Source organism: Anolis carolinensis, chromosome 3, assembly GCF_035594765.1.
Source record: "Anolis carolinensis isolate JA03-04 chromosome 3, rAnoCar3.1.pri, whole genome shotgun sequence".
In the NCBI taxonomy this organism is placed as follows: domain Eukaryota; kingdom Metazoa; phylum Chordata; class Lepidosauria; order Squamata; family Dactyloidae; genus Anolis; species Anolis carolinensis.
The window spans coordinates 17,940,107-17,957,679 of record NC_085843.1 but is presented as its reverse complement, the minus strand read 5'-3'; the positions used below and the strand labels follow the sequence as shown (position 1 = coordinate 17,957,679).

General features: G+C 38.4%; 1 protein-coding gene across 10 annotated transcripts in view; it reads right to left on the bottom strand.

Moving 5' to 3' along the window:
* Positions 1-17,573, bottom strand: part of fat3 (FAT atypical cadherin 3) — a 572,050-nt gene that overhangs the window by 137,570 nt on the left and 416,907 nt on the right. For 8 of the 10 annotated variants that reach the window (XM_062974535.1, XM_062974536.1, XM_062974528.1 and 5 more), the window contains 3 exons: positions 13,981-14,295; positions 9,355-9,565; positions 8,874-8,942 (listed from right to left, as the gene is read on the bottom strand). In XM_062974535.1, coding sequence (XP_062830605.1) covers positions 8,874-8,942; positions 9,355-9,565; positions 13,981-14,295 — 595 coding nt within the window. The remainder of the gene's footprint in view (positions 1-8,873; positions 8,943-9,354; positions 9,566-13,980; positions 14,296-17,573) is intronic. The other 2 variants (XM_062974532.1, XM_062974534.1) reach the window with 1 other exon arrangement.

The following is a 17,573-nucleotide window of genomic DNA, read 5'->3' as shown; positions in this document are numbered from 1 at the left end:
GAGAAAGATTTGAGTGTTATTTGTGGGTCACTTCAGAAAAACCCAACAGCACCCTGGCTGCTGGTATAGTTTTGAAAGCACTGTGACTACTTCAATTAAACTATTTTATGCCCAAGCAATTGTATCTGTCTGAAAAGGCCAAGATGTGCTATTCTGGCTGGCAGGGCTTGTCTAGTCTCTTTTATGAATCCTATCCAGGGAGACCAGGGATTCATCCTGAGATTGGTTTTTTAAGATGTTCCGTACTCTAGATCTATGGTCTACTCTATCTCTTTAAAGGACACTCTTAAACATATGAGAATCAATCCTCAATATTCCCTCTTGTTCCAGTATAAAACAAAAAGAACTAATGACTGATACTACCAAATGGAAGGGATGTAGAGAAGAGAAAAAGAGTGCATCTACACAAGCCACTCTGGACCGGTCCGGGGTTGGTACATGGCCTATCCACATCCTGCAGTGATGTTGGGATGAAGTCCATATCATCCAGCCAGGCTGAAATTGGTTCAACCCTGTTGGGTGGTCACTTTATGTTGGAAATCCCCTGTCACCACCCTTGGACCATCTTTCCCCTGGTTGTGTGGGCACCTTTGATGATGTCAGCAAAGGTGCCCAGTGATGGCCAGAAGTTCTCTTGAGTTTCATGCCAGTCTTCTGTGGGAACAGGAAGGTGACACTGACATAATCTAGCCCCTTTTCCCTGTAGAGTGTAGAAGGCAACACAGTGTGGAAAGTGCATTGCTGGAATCAAAGCCGGTTCAGGTGCTAACACTAACCCCAAAGTGTGGAGCCACTCCAGAATTTTGTTGAAAACTCTGGAACATTCCCAAACCTTTCCAAACACAGATTTGGATTAATCGATCTTTCCCTGTGTTACAGACCAGAAGTCCCTGGATATCTTATAGATGTCCAGGAGCTACTTCAGTCCCAATCCAGGTTATAGGGTCAGTGTAGACAAGTCCAAGGTCTCAGGGTGTTGACAAAGATTATTTTATTCTTATTTGCCCAATGCATGCTCGTAGTAACTTTTAATGACCTTCTTCAGGGAAATCAACTGTAAAACTGCCTGCAAGAATTTTAAAAAAGTGTTTTCTGAGGTTATGATACATTGCCAGGCATATGCTTAGAAAACACTTTTTTTTTCCTATTTTGCAATCCCTATAGATGATGTTAAAGTTGCATTCCGTTGAAGAAAACCATTAAATATTACTTGGAAAAACATGTTGGGCTAATTAGAACAAAAACATCTTTGTCAAAACTCTGCGACTTTGTCTCTTCTCTACATTCATATCCCAGTGTGACCAATAAACAGAACTAGGGGTGGGCTATGTAATTATGGCTGCACTATAGGGTCTTCTCTCAACCACACATTCACAGAACTATGATTGGTTCTATGCTGCCTTATAGTGCAGTTTGAAATTGCATTATAGAATCAGTGTAGAACCATATAATGCAGTTTAACTGCATTGAACTGCATTATATTAGGTTTACACTGATCACATAACACAGTTTCAAACTGCATTAAATAGCAGTGTAGATCCAGCTTCAGATTCCACTTTAACTGATATTAAACCCACTCACATTGTACCAATAGGGTGCTATTATTCTACTTTAACTGCTATAGCTGTTTGGTGTAGCACTAGAACTTTTTAGCTCAGATTTCTAAATGCGCCTTATTAAAATGCTAATCCCAGGACTCCACATATGATACCATGGGAGTAAAAATGGAATACAGCACAATAATTGTGTTGTGTCAATGGGTACATAGTTCCATGGCATGGAATCCTGGGTTTTGAAGCGTGGCATTCTCAAAGCCCAGGATGCTATGGGATGCAGACACATCAGTCAAAGTGGAATCTTAGATATATACCTGTACTGTATGAAGGGATGTTAGATACATAGAAAGTCATTTTATTTTGTACTATTACCCCCCAAAATCCTGTAACCATGCAGCAAATGGTTATGTTGGCTGGAGGCTCCGAGGGGGTCATAGTGCAAACGATAACTTTTCCAAGCTTTGTGCAAACACTAAGAAATGAATTGCTATGCTATGGAAGCCTTAAGTTAGGACCATATTTTCAGTTGCTATCAGAAGCAGACATATTGAATGAAAGGAAACTTAGTATATTAATACTATGTGAGTTTCATGTTTTCATTTGAGTGACTCTGGTTATGACCAACAACTAGATTTAAGTCTATCTTGACTGACTCTCTCAAAGGAGGATAAACTTATGAACTTAATTAACTTTTGGGGCCAAACCTTGACTTCCAATCTTGATATTGACTTTGCCCTCAACAACAGGGCAAAGCATTGCTTTGTGCAGAACATGTACAACACTTAGCTAGCTTTCCAAATATGGAAGTCCTCCCTCCTCATCTACGCTTTACCTCTCATAATGAATGCAATATTCCTTGTCCTAAATACTGGCCAGAATAGTTCCAATCATTCTGCACTTTAATAACAATTGGCAACAAATTATTTATTACAAAAAATCAATTTATATTTAAATTGACAGAAAACGAGTACTTCTATTTAACATTTTAACACAAGCTTCCTGCTGCCTCAAGTAAGCTTTGCGCCTTTGTGCACCTGAGTTAAATACAACATTTCTGGCTTCCCCAATTATCTTTTATTAAAATACAGATCTGGCATGGAATTAGGGTGGGGGTATGGTATAAATGAGCTGTAAATAACCTGTGACTAACTAAATTGGTCATTATGTTTAGAAGCACAGTGGATCAAAAGAGGAAATGTGGTTGCTTTGCTTGTCCCCTCTGCCTTCCAATGAAATAAATCCATTGTAATTGCCGTTTAGAGCAAAACTTCCTGGAGATGGAGAAAGGAAGGTTGGCCAAAGGTTGTTCTTCTATTTTAACTAGCTGTAAAGCAGATTAATGAATGATCCCACAAACTGCAGGATGAGCTCTCTGGTTCCCACAGCAATGGGGCATGGGGGTTGTTCACAAAGCTGCTGAGACAGGCTACTGTCTCTGCAAATGAGCCCACAAGGGGGAGGGATATTTCCATCCACTGATTAATTTCACACACATACACATTGACTCTCTCATGCCCTCCAGCAATTCTCTCAAATGGTTGTGTACTCTGAAAAATCCTTTCTTGCTTTTTCAAAGGTCTATGGAGGGAGTACAAGCAAAGAATCAGATCCTCTTTTATTTCAGCACTGTCATATATATGATTTTCAACACAAATAATAGTAGGGAGATTCACCGGTTATCACACTGCTGTCCCGTCCCAACACAGCAGGAAAACTATCCAAAATGAGAAACTTCAAGTTTCAGTTTTAACTGTATGGCAAGCAATTTTGTGATGTGTACATTATGCTAGGACACATAGGACCAAAAAAGGACCCCTTGTCCTTTGCAGTTATCACTGGTACAAGGAGCCTCCGGTGGCCTAGGGGATAAAAGCCTTGTGACTTGAAGGTTGGGTTGCTGACCTGAAGGCTGCCAGGTTCGAATCCCACCCGGGGAGAGCGTGGATGAGCTCCCTCTATCAGCTCCAGCTCCATGCGGGGACATGAGAGAAGCCTCCCACAAGGATGGTAAAAACATCAAAACATCCGGGCGTCCCCTGGGCAACGTCATTGGAGACGGCCAATTCTCTCACTCCAGAAGCAACTCCGGTTGCTCCTGACACGAAAAAAAAAATCACTGGTACAGAAGATTGTTGTTATATGGTAATCATCTAAATGTGTGTTTTCTCTTAGCATTATATTTGACCAGCTTGGAGGTCTACCATCTCATTTCACTGCTTGTATATCTTATTGCTGAGTTATTTCAAACTGGTTTGCTAGGCTCTACAACTATACTGTCCAGTTATCCCAAAGGGTAGGTGAACGACACACAGAACTGATTCAGATTAACACAGGCAAAGGCTGATTTAACAGGTCTTCGTTAAACTAAGTCACTGGTTGCTCCAAATTCTCCCTAACAATCTGGAGCAAAATGTGATTTATGCCGTTGGCTTTGAACTGATGGAGGGGATGTGACCTCCTAACTAAGGCCTCATTTACAAGACCTTCAAAACTAAGGGGGAGGTTTTGAAGGTCTTGTGAATGAAGCCAGTTGGGAAGCCATGCACCTCCATCAGGATGAGGCTGACGAGTTCACCAGTCTTGGCCTGATTTATTTATTTATTTATTTTCTATACCGCTCTTCTCCCCCAAGGGGACCCAGAGCAGTGTGATGGAGGGGCACAGGCGAGTTTATGTGTACAATTCTAATGCACAATTTAAGTGAATGCACACCTCACTTTTGGCTATGTAATTTAGCTAAAAAGGTGCACATTAGATTCAAGTAAATATGATATTTGCTTAACAGTATAATCCTTGAAAGTTTGAAAAGCACTCATTCCACTTCTCACTGATCACTGTCAGTGTGGATGATCATAGGAGCTCAACATATCTGGAGGGCCACAGTTTTCCCATTCCATCCATAGCAGAATATTGCACTGGAAGTCTAAATATAATTAGGTTTCCTTCTCGGTCCCTACACATGTATGCCTGTCTAAATCACTGATCTTATTTCGGTTGTTATAAACATTCACTTAATAGCATTTAATTGTAAGTGAATACATAATTGTTCTTGACATTTAATTAAAGTCATGGAGATAGCAAGGTATTAAAACATTTCTCTTGGATTTTATGCTTTTCCATTATTTTAAAGAAGAAAATCATCTTTTCACTTCCAAGAAAGAGAGCAAGAAGGAGAAGATAGGCTATCTCTAGATCAGTCTGCGAGAAAAAAAATCCTTTTGAAGACAAGATTTGCAGATTTTTTTTACCATATAAAGTATGATGAAAGAAGGCTAGCCTTGGGACAATCAACCCTTTCCCAAAGTGAATGTTTTATAGTGATAACCAGAAAGGGACAGTGAGGGGAGCAAAAAAGCACTGATTTTTAATTTAAGTTGCTTTGTAGCCATCTTAATGAGTAATCAGAAAATGTTAACTTTATCAGGCCAGACTTCTTAGGAAAGCTTTGCCTTTAAAAAGTTAGAAGAAATTAAAAGGGAAAGATGGTACAGTTGATGTCTTTAAAAATGTCCCTTCGTTTCCTTATTTTAAAAAATTAGATAAGCACCTACTAAATGCAATGTTTGTTTAAACACTTTAATGGGGATCAACGCACTTTCCCATTTCCCGCTCTTCTTAAGTGAATCCTCTCTGCTCAAATGAATCCTCCTTTTGTACATCAAAGACCCTTTGAGATGAATTCACTATGTTCTTATATATTATTTTGATTTTCTGAAGTAAATCTTGGCCTTCCTTAATTTCATTAATGCAAAGTGCCCTGACTGTCCGCCCCCCCCCCCCCCAAGATGGTGACATATTTACTATTGGTTTTGAGGGAGATTTTTTAAAACTTTTTGAGATGTATGAATAGAATACAATGACAGAATACAATGAACTAAGCCATTAACAACATTATTCTGGATAGATTCTGTATTCCAGATTTCCACCCTGGACAGCCAATTGTGGCTGTTGTGTGTCTTCAAGTTGTTCTGACTTATGGCAATACTAAGGTGAACTTATCACGGGGTTTTCTGGAGTTAACCTAATTTTATATCGAATTCTTTTAAAATCATTCAGTGGCAGCTACTGTTCAACAAAGGACTATTGCATAGATACAAACTCACCAATAAAGAACAAGTTACTCTAGTGACTAGTGTTTGAAACCTCACTCAGCCATAGAAAACCACTGGGTAGTCATATATTCCCAGAAAACCTCACAATAGGTTTTTCTCGGGGATTGCTAAAAATCGGAAATGAATTGAAAACACACAGAAACATCAAAGCTGTTATTTTATAAGACCTACCAAGGTGTTGGAGAGTGGCTCAGAATTGGAATGTCTACACTGACCACTCAAGTCAGTTTCAAACTGGTATTGAAGAAAGCAGTTTTTTGCTGTGCAGATGATTACACATGTCAGTGGTTCTCAACCTGTGGGTCCCCAGATGTTTTGGCCTTCAACTCCTGGAAATCTTTACAGCTGGTAAACTGGCTGGGATTTCTGGGAGTTGTAGGCCAAAACACCTGGGGACCCAAAGGTTGAGAACCACTGACATAGGTAATCCTTGAATCAATTTGATGCTCAAATGGTAATTGCACAAACGATAAAGTACTGATGCACATTAACTTTTGTGTGCATTAATGATCAATGAAGAAGGAACCAATGTTTATCTTAATTCAAAATCGCTCAGTCTCTAAAACATTTTCTGTCTATGCAAAGCAAAGATGGTCTTACTGTATTTAGCCCAGGATTTTTCACATCAGGGTTTCCTAAAACTTGAGAAATGTGTTTTTAAAGTACTCTTTTCATCTGCAAACCTGTCTAAGCTCAGTTGAAAAAAACTGAAGGCCCCAGAGGTTCTAAGATATCAAGTTCTCTGAAAGATCTTCCCTTTTCGCCTTGAAAAAACCAAGGAGATGAACAAGGCTAACACCTGAATCCTTCTGATCATTGGAAGTTATAGCTGGGATTTCCATCTCAGCACTGTCCATAGCATCACAAGTGGAAAATAATGAGGGAATGGGGAAAAAGTATTCCAGAACCACTCTCCCAGAAAGATAAGATAAGTGGTTGATTCACCAGAGTGTTTGATTGTCATGTTTAATTCATGAAGAGATTTTCAAGAGAGAGGGAGAGAAGCAAGAACCAAGTAAGAACACAAACTTCCTGTACTATCTTGCTTCCTACTATTGGGACTATCACAGATCCAGAGTGAAACTGAGCAAATGCCTCACTTCTTTTATCAGTTTTATTTGATCGTCTGCTTTTGGGTTTAGATTTAAATGTTAAGCAATGGGGATTTAAATGAATGTGAAGTGAGATAATTAACATTTGAGGAGTTTTAAAAATACACCATGTAATCAATCACTTTTTTTCCTTTGAGATTTTCTTTCCACCCTTTTCGTTTGCAATAGGAAGTAACTAGCAGCTTCTCAAAATAATATCTCTTCTGATAAAGATTTCCAGAAGAATGCTAGAAGCTATAAAGAATTAAACTATAAAAAGGGAGAAAAGCTTCCCTTCCAGGAGAAGCAAAAATGTTAAAGACAGTGAATGGAAAGAATTATTGTTTTTAAGGAAAATGAAAGTTATCAAGTACCTACCAAAGCTGGTCTATTCTGCTTAGCTATCTGCAGGATGAATAATTTTCAGTTTTTCCATTTTTTTTAGTATGCTGTTGTTCCATTCTACAGCAGACCCTGAATTCATTTTTATTGGGAGAGTTAAGAAAATTAATTTTGGATTAGGGATGTATAAAGACACATGAGCTCTGTGCCTTACTTCATATGGCCTTCTCATTATGGTTTGCAGCTCTCTGACTTTCTATTCCTAAATTTTCTCCATCAGTGATCAAGTGGAGAGTCACCTGGCTGTACCTCTGCATAATCAGGCATTAAAACAGTGATTCCCAACCTGTGGGTCCCCAGGTGTTTTGGCCTACAACTCCCAGAAATCCCAGCCAGTTTACCAGCTGTTAGGATTTCTTGGAGTTGAATGCCAAAACATCTGGGGACCCACAGGTTGAGAACCACTGCATTAAAGAAAAGACTATTTTGCAGAATCAGCTACAATCCTAAACACATCGGAGGACTCCTTGAGCTCCACTGCAGTTAGTATAATTTGGGGATATATGCAAACTCTTTGAGAATGGAAATGACTGCCAAACACAGAACATCTAGCATAGAACCACATTCTACCGTTGTACCTAAGTGTTTGGGAGGAGAGCAATGACCAATCTCGATAAAATAGTGAAGAGTAGAGACATCACACTGGCAACGAAGGTCCGCATAGTCAAAGCACTGGTATTCCCCATAGTAACCTATGGATGCGAGTGCTGGACTTTTGAACTGTGGTATTGGGAGGAAAATTCTGAGAGTGCCTTGGACCACAAGAAGATCAAACCAATCCCTACTCCAGGAAATAATGCCTGACTGCTTATTAGAGGGAAGGATATTAGAGGCAAAGATGAAGTACTTTGGCCACATAATGAGAAGACAGGAAAGCTTAAGTTGAGGTCATTTTGCAAGGAGGGGAAAGTGTCAGCACCACTTCAAGGTGCCTGATGCTGCTGGCCAATAGACACAGCCCTTTCCCACCCAGGCATTCAAGAGGCTAGAAGTGGTGACATGGTTGAGAAAACAGAGTTGGTGCTCCTTTTAGGTTCTCATGGTATGGATTAAACTTTCATGTTTTGCCACTCTAGTCATAGTTGGTACCTTTTTAAAATGAGAGTTAAGGTACACTAACCCATAAACAGGTTTTGGGATTGATTTTTTAAGTAAAATGTCTAGACTTATACATGAGTAAATACATTATGACTTTTCAGTAGAACCTAAAAACCAACTGGAAGCAATCAAAGGTTTTGTAAAATTGCTACAATACAGTCCCCACAACTTGCAGTCCCCAACATCTCAGTAAGTATATCTTAAGTCAGTTACAGTTTCTCGGTATCTTTACAGACAACATGAGATAGAATAAATTACATTAATCTTCAAAATGGCTAATAATATTTTACGGAGCCGTGACAATATTTACAGCCTGGTAACTTCTGTGGAATGATTTACAAAACCTGCTGCAAACTCTTTAAATTGCTATTTGGCAGAATAAAACTCTGATGATTGCAAAGAAAGACTGCAATTAGGCATGAATACACAAACTGCTGACAAATGGGTGAACAAAGTCCATGTGTTGTCTCCCAGGAAGCTAGGAAAGATGCAAGTACAGTTGGCTTCAGGAAATTATTTTCATATATTTAGAAGGAAATTAAAAAAAATCAACCAACAGAAAAGACTGCAGCTGAGAAAGTTTATTGTAGCAAATGCGTTTGCACTGAAGGTACCTTCTGTTGAACAGTTCTGCCCACAAGCTGTCTGTAGGATATAGAACATCTCTCGAGCATGCTTGCCACCTTGAAGCAGAGCAGTCGGAAGCAGAAGAAACAAAAGAAAAAACAAAACCAAGATAACAGAATGCAAAAGGGGAAAAAAGCGCGAAGAGAAAAGAGAGAGAGAGAGAGAGAAATGAGGGACAGCCAATCTAAGTTACCATCATAATACATTTAGAAATGAGATTAGCAAACTATGGTCAGAAAATTTAAATGACAAGACAACATTAGGATTGCAAGTCAATCACATATTATGGAAGAGAAAGAAACAATCCAGCCATACAGCTTAGCTAAGGCCTCAAAACCAAAGCATGAAAGAAGTAGTATAGTAGTATATTAAGTTCACTATTTTAGTCCGGGGTTAGTTTTCCCCTTAATAAAATCTAGACAATGCTTATTAGGGAACATGGCTTGATAACACTGCGCCTAAGCTTACCGACTATGTCAAACCACAGTGGGATATTAGCAGGTTGTACAGAGACCACACCAACAATTTCGGTCACTCGGTCACTTTCCATGACAGTGAAATTGTAGAATGGTTCATCAAAAGTCAATGGGACTGGTGACGGTGGTGGTTTCTTAATCCATTCAATGTGGAGGCGTGCGGTTGAAGACTTCTGTGGACGGCCATTGTCAACTGCTTTTATCTGTTGCACATGGAGAAAACAAATAGGTCACATTGGCCACACTTTGTGCACAAGCTTTGTCCATATCTCTCTCCCCCCCCCCCCTTAAACACTGGTTCTCAATCTCTGGTTCTTTGGATGTTTGGGATCTCTGTGCATTGACTGCAGTGGCTGGAACCTCTTGCGAGTTGAAGTCCCAACCATCTGGAGGACAAAAAGAAATGAGAACCATTTCTCTGAAACAAACTACTTATCCACACGCCTCTCTAAAAGCTGTAGTCAACCAGTAATTTGCCTATATAAAATGCTAAATTTGATTTTTATATATGTGTTTAAAACAGTTATGGCTGATCTTTGGTCATCCAGATGTTTTGTAGTGCAACTCCTACAAGCCATTGACCTGTGGGATTTTCTGGGAGTGGAATTCTGAAACATCCAAAGAACCCAAGATTCCCCATCCCTGAACAAAGGATGAAGGAATGACTTTAACCTGCTACACTGAATACAAACTATGCCTAGATTAATTCATTTAAAACATATTAGAGACTGAAAGAAAAAGTCATTTATAATTTGGGAATTAATCACCACGAGGCACCCAATCTACTCAGTAGCTCCTAGTCAGACAAAAAGGAAGAGTGGGGATTAGGTTTTAGGTTTACATTGCATGTGGCTACATTCCCCATAAGACAGCCAGGTTCATAATCTGGAGCAATCAACCTGGGTGTCTAGGGTTCATTTGCATTTAATGCTAATGTTATCAAGTGTGACAGTTTTAGAGATATCAGGCCTGTGTTAAGTTACATCTTGCCTACACTACCATAAAATATTTTACATTAGACTACCTTTGACAAGTATTCAATGAGATAAGTTGATCAAGAATGCCATGGCCAGAAGCTGAACTGAAGCCAGTTATAGGGAGTATGTGTCTTGTATTATTAACTTGGGTTAATAGTTTTCATTCTACTGGGGATCTGTGTGCAATTCTTGGTATTGGAAGTCCCAAACAGAACATGAATTGCATTATACCTCTGTGAAGAAAATGCTTCTGCATTCAGTTTTAGCCCCAAATTTCAAGTTACTATCTAAGGTGCTGAATCCTGTTTCCTGAATATTCATGATCCTGGGAGCCATGAACTGTTATTAATACTGGAAATACCTGGACTTACTGAAGGTAATCAATGCACAGTATTGAGAATTTGGACAGATTTGTTTTTTATATGAATACATATATATATATATATATATATATATATATATATATATATGCATGTTTGTGTGGACATGTATGCAAGCAAGTGTACAAAAACAAAATTGACCTGTTTGCCCATCCTTAACAATAGGCAATATGTTCTCTGCAAGGCTGCGATTGAATCCAGGAGAATATGAATCAAAAGGATGTGCCAAATCCCAGCCGCAGCTAAAGTAGGAGCCATGGGACACAGACCTGGGCTGCACTTTGTGTTATGAGCCTGTTGTTGTTCATTAAATTCAATCCCAAAGAGACTAAGTTCACAACGTGAGCTGTGAAGAACATCTGTTTACAGTGTACTTTACCTTTATGTGGAAATCACTGCTAAAGCTTTTTAAACAAGAAGGGTTGTAGGGTGTGAGGGGGAGAGGGGCATTGATTTCCATGGCACATGAAAAGATCCCTGTGCTTATGCAATATTTTGTTGTTTATCATTCATTTAGGCACCATCTCCAAAAATCTTAACTCCAGTCCACATAAAAATCATTTTAAAAAAGATCCCAATTATCCATTCCAAATAAAAAGAAAGGAAAACTCTCATGTTAAGCTGAGACTGCCTAGTGCTCTTTATATTCATTGAGATCTAATTTAATAAAAATTAAAAAGCAGTGCAGCTGATTGACAAAGCCATCTGCCTGAATGCTCCTTTTGAATGCAAACACCTGAAGACAAGGCAATAAACAGGAAGGCTAAAATCCAGTTCTTAATTCGGCATGGTGTTAAAGAAAGGTCTTTCTTGAGTCTCAATAGCAAAGGAACTAGCCAAGATTCTAGCCCCATCCCTCAAATACGCTGAAATAGGTTGTACCTCGGACAATTTCTTCACAATGTGCAGTAACAGTGCACAGTTTGGACTAAAATCAGGAAGGAATTTGCCAAACCAGCAATGTGGATGCTACCAGCAGCTATTGCAGTTCATGTAGATCCTTCAGAACAGTCTAATATGCAAGCAGTAAGACAACCTACTCAATAATATATTTGTTGCATTCTGTACTAGGTGAAGTTTTGAACTAGTTGCCAGAATAGTCTCATTTATCAGATTGTATCATAATATAATTAACTACTTTCTACAGCTCCACTGGCTGCCAGTTTGTTTCCAGGCACAATTCAAAGTGCTGATTATGACCTTTCAAGCCCTATACAGCTCAAGTTCAGGCTATTTGGCTGACGACATTCCCTTGTACAAACTTGCCCGGGCCCTGAGATCTTCAGAAGAGGCCCTTCTCTCGGTCCCACCTCCATCTCAAGCTTGGTTGGTGGGGACGAGAGAGCGGTCCTTCCTTCTCGGTGGCTGCCCCGTGACTCTGGAACTCCCTTCTTCCCAGGAAAGTCAGAATGGCCCCCTCCGAGCTGTCCTTCGTTCAGCAGGCGAAAACATTTTTATTCAGGCAGGCTTTTAAAGAAGAAGGTTTTAAGATCAAGTCAGGTCATGCTGTAGTTTTATCTTTGAATATATTTTAAATAATATTTTATGAATTTTAATTGAATTTATTAACACTGCAGATATTTAATTCTGTTCTGATGTCTGTATATCTGCAGATTTTAAATTGCATTGAAATACTTTTAATGTAAGCTGCTTTGAGTCTCTTTTGTGGAGAGAAAAAGTGGTGTATAAATAAACATACTGTATATACTCGAGTATAAGCCTAGTTTTTCAGCCCTTTTTTAGGACTGGGAAAATCCCTCCTCGGCTTATACTCGGGTGAGGGTCCTAGTGGGCTTATATTCAGGTCGGCTTATACTCAAGTATATATGGTATATTTATTATTTTTCTCTATTATTATTGGTATTGTTAAATTTATTATTTTACTCTATTAATTATTATTATTATATTTATTATTTTACTCTATTATTGCTGTTGCTTTTACATTTATTTTACTCTATTTTATTATTATTAATACTTTTATTATTTTACTCTATTATTACATTTATTATTTTACTTCATTTATTATTATTATTACATTTATTATTTCACTCTATTATTATTAAAAGGATACATAAGCACATTTACATTGAAGAAGATGAAAATAATGATTTAATCAGAGTTGAACAGTCATATCTTAAATTACAGTTTGATGTAAAGATTCAAAAACATTTAAACTATTGATGTCTCAATTAATGTAATTTTATTGGTATCTCGGCTTATACTGGAGTCAATGTTTTCCCAGATTTTTTTGTGGTAAAATTAGGTGCCTCGCCTTATATTCGGGTCGGCTTATACTCTAGTATATACAGTAATCATGCTCATAATCATAACTTTGAAGACTGAATGCCTCTTTTAGAATTTCTAGGTCCTCTACTATTCTCTACTATCAATTTTTTAGATCCTCTACTATCAATGGTGTCTGAGCATAAAATGATGCTTTAGGACACAGGGGTTCCCAGAGAGGTGGTACCTCAACTAAAATAAACCAATAGATTCTTTATATGTGTTTCCCCTCCCACAATTCTTGTAGGGTCCTGCACACCTAACCCCAATGAATGTAGAAAGCTGATTATAATTTGAGTTCTGGACTAGGATTCCAGGAGGCCAGGGTTCAAATCTCTGTTTAGTTATAGAAACCCATTGGGTGGCCTTGGGCAAGTTCTCTTTTCTCAGACTAAGAGGAAGTCAATGGTAAACTCTCTATCAGCACATCTCACCAAGGTAAGTTTGTTATAGATTTGTCTTGGGAGTTCCATAAATGGGGAATAATCTGAAGGCACACAGCAATTTTTTCAAGTCTTTTGTATTACAGTAAAGCTGGAAATGGGACCCCTCCCTGCCACTAATCAGAAGTCCAAGTCAATAAACCCTCATAGACATGAACAAAGGAAAACAACTCTAGAGAAGAGGGAAAGCCACGGACAGCTGGTGGCACTCTTGTAAAAGCAAAGATGGCATTCATAAGAATGACTACAAGTGCCATTTCTAGCAGAGGACTCTCAGTGTTGAGGGTTGTTTAGTTTCCCATTCCCAATGTCTCTTCAAACACAGATCTATTTTTAACAGAGTCAAACCCCATTCAATTTTATTGTAGTGATTCAACAGAAAAGATTAAGACCATCTAAATGGATGTTGAAGTGAGTACGACATCTTTGCTGATATTTCAGGTGGACTATAACTGCATAAAGAAGTTGTAAAATTAGAACTTGCCCTTGAAATATAAATGTGCTGCATGCACTTATTTCAGTCATAAATGCTTACGGTTAAAATATCATAGCTCCCGGCAGTGAACTGCTTTCTCGAAGAAACCATTCCAGTCTTTGGGTCAATGAAAAATTTCCCATCATCGTTCCCATCCACAATGCTGTAAGAAATCTCCGCATTTGGGCCTTCATCTTTATCCACGGCGAAGGCTCTGTAGATGGGCTCTCCTCTCTTCTTGCGGTCCCGCTCCGGCAACTTGATCTGATAAACTTTTTCAGGAAACTGGGGCTTATTGTCATTTTCATCCAGAACCTGAATCACCAACCAGACTGTAGATTGCTTGGGCGAGGTGCCTCCATCTGTTACTGTAACCTGAGGGAAAACAGTTAAGACAAAAACAGAACGAAAAGGTTTACATTGTGAAAAGTTGACTTGACAGAATGGTGCCAAATGAAATGAATGAAATCCGCAGCAGCCTTTTTTCAGAAGACACAGGAATTGTAACAGATATACATGGCTTTAAAAAATGTTAGTGGCCTAAATTCTTTTCTCAGCTCTGACTACAGATGAGCTATTGAATCAAATGTATGTATGTATTTGTTTATTTATTATATCCTGCTTTTCTCCCAACAGAGGATTCAAATGGATTTATTTATGTGTTGACTCACCATTCACCAATGAATTGAACGTGTCTACTCTACATGGGACCAAGCAAGAAGGAACCTCGCCAGTACATTAATAAGCGGAAATGTTTTAAAAAATATTTAAACCCAGAGAGTTTGTTAAAAATACTTTTTAGTAATTATGTGGTGGTGGTGCGGGGGGGGGGGGGGGGGACTTCTAGAATCTCCCAGGGTTTCTGGGTATTGTAGTTAGTTACTCCAAAAAGTAAGTTTTGCAGACACTGAAAATGCAATAATTTAAAATAATTGATCAGTGTAATTAAAAATAATGCCCACATCCCCAACAAAGAAATGGCTGCAGGAGGGAGTACTGTCTTCTCCTGTGATCTAATGACAACATCTACATTTTCAGTAGCTGCATTTAGGCAAAGAATAAGGTGTCCTAAATCAACACAGTGCCTTTTACATTCAGTGCAGATTGTCAAATTCATCAGACAGGGTTTCCTCATAGAATTGTTGTAGCAGTGTGAATATGGGATTCTTGCCTTGCCAGGAGTGTATTCACAAAATCATAGAATCATAGGACTGTCTAGTTCAACCCCTTGCCATGACAGAATCCAGAACCAAAGTCCTCCCAGCTAGTCATCCAGTCTATGTTTCAAAACCTTCAAATAAAGAGACCCCACCACACTCCGAGGGAGTGTACAGGCAGTCCCCGAGTTACAAACATCCAACTTACAAACGGCTCATAGTTGAGAATGGGGGAGAGACAACAGGAAGTGAGAAAAATCTACCTCTGGGAAGGGAAATTCACTCCTGGAAGAGTTATTAACATGGGGGAAAGGTGTCTCCACTGAAGCTTCATCTCCAATCCTTGTTTCCACAGCAAGCCAAATTTTTCAAAATGCAATTGTCACAGGGACAGAAAGTGAGGTGAAATCTTCTGAACAGGGGTACAAATAGCAAAACAAACATCATGGGGATGTTAACCTTTCCTTATGCTATCCAAAGAATGCATGCGTGACTTTAATTGTTTTAATTTATGTTTTAATGTTTGGGTTTCATTGTAATTGTTACTTTTGGAATTGTATGTTGGGCATCAAATTGTTGCCAGTTGTGAGGCTGCCCCTCGGGGTGAGAAGGGCGGGATACAAGTATGGGAAATATATATATGGAGTTACACTTTAGAAATGTACCTCTTCCGACTTGCATAGAAATGTATCTTAAGAACAAACCTACAGAACCTGGATATTGCCTGTATTCCACTGCCGAACAATTCTTATCTCTAACACTGAATTTTGGTTTTTCCCTTCAGTTGGTACTGCAATCCTGAAAGTCCCTTCTGGCCACAAGAGGGTGGACTAAGCTATCTCAATGCAGTTATCCATGCACTATAAACTGCAGTGAACATGTATAATGGGGTCACAAATATCAGGCTGTTCAGCAAGACAAATGATCTATACCACTTGTAGAGAACTATAGATTTTGCTGTGTCAACTCTAGTTATTAAGTAACAAGTAAACCTACACACACACATACACCAGCTGAACAACTGCATACCCCTGAAATCTATTTAGTCACTAATAATTTTCTGTTCTTCAGACTTCTAATGATACAGCCATATGTTAAATTCTATTTCTGCTATTCTACACTCTGCTCTGAAGGTATTCGTTAATCTTTGGGGAAAGGCTTTAGATGACGTTGGACTGAACAGAGAGGATAGACAGAAGGGAAAAGAAGACACTGAAATATCATAGTAATTTCTCTTTCAGGAGCAGCTTGTCCACATTGAGAAATAAAATATACAGGAGACAGGAAGATCCAGTTCACTTGAAATACTAAGGCATAATTTGTTTACATGAGCTGCAGATTATTTATATTTGTTATTACTACAATTCCAGATCCAATAGGAAATGTAACACAGTGGTCATTCTGATTTTTGGAAAATGCAACGAAACTGAGATTGAATGATTTCTAATATATACTTGAATGGGAAATTCTATGAATGGCATCTGATTTCCAAGAAATAAAATTGTTATATAAATAAATTGAATCTTATTTCAAGTAAAAACTAAATTCACAAGGAAAGTGGATAGAACATCCCCAAGTGATTTTGAAGAATAGAATTACTAACAAGGGATTTGGTGATTTGGAGGAGAAGCGTGATATAATGATAAATCTATACTGGAAAGTTCTCATGGTCTTTTATTTATTCTTTATGCAAAGATTCAAAACTATCAAATAATATGGGGGTGGGGAAAGACTTAACCAAACGTACCAATACAGCAATTAAATAGCATAGCAATTAACTACAATGGAAAACCAATGTAGCCAAACCAAGCAAAATGCAAGATTTTGGCTTCAAACCATGTTGCTACTGCGGGAAATGGTATATGAAAAGTTTTTTGAAAAAGCAAAATCTAAACTATTTCCATTTAAGAAAAAAACAACAATTTTCCCTTATTTCTCTAATGTTATGAAAGTGAAAGCTGATGTAGAGGAGGAGAAGGCTGCAATTGATATGGATTTTCTTCTTTTTTTTCCTAATGGCTGACATGACTTCTATCTCCTGGAAGCTGATTGATCTTGCATTATTTATTTCTATGATAGCCCTGCAGCTAAATTATCAGCAATTCCATTTTAGACTTCAATTCCACTTATTAATTTAACTCTTTCTTCTCCCTTCCAGCCTTACCCCAATTATTTGCTCACTCAACTGTACTTTACGGCAATACATTTTTCATTATTATGACATATGTATCTCCATGTTCCCTGAGGCCATGCAAGGAAGTTTTACAGTTAGTAAGTTGTCAAATTTCAAAAAAATGTGTTATAGGATCTTTCAGAACTCATGAACACGATAGAACTTCCTATGCAATATTTTTCAATCCCACGATTATGTGGTAAACATTATCATGTTCATGTATATTTCTGCACACAGAGAAAATGGTATACAAAAATGATCCACCCCATGGTTGAAATCATGCTGGTGTTCCATTCTCAGTTGCGTAAGTAGAATTCTGCAAG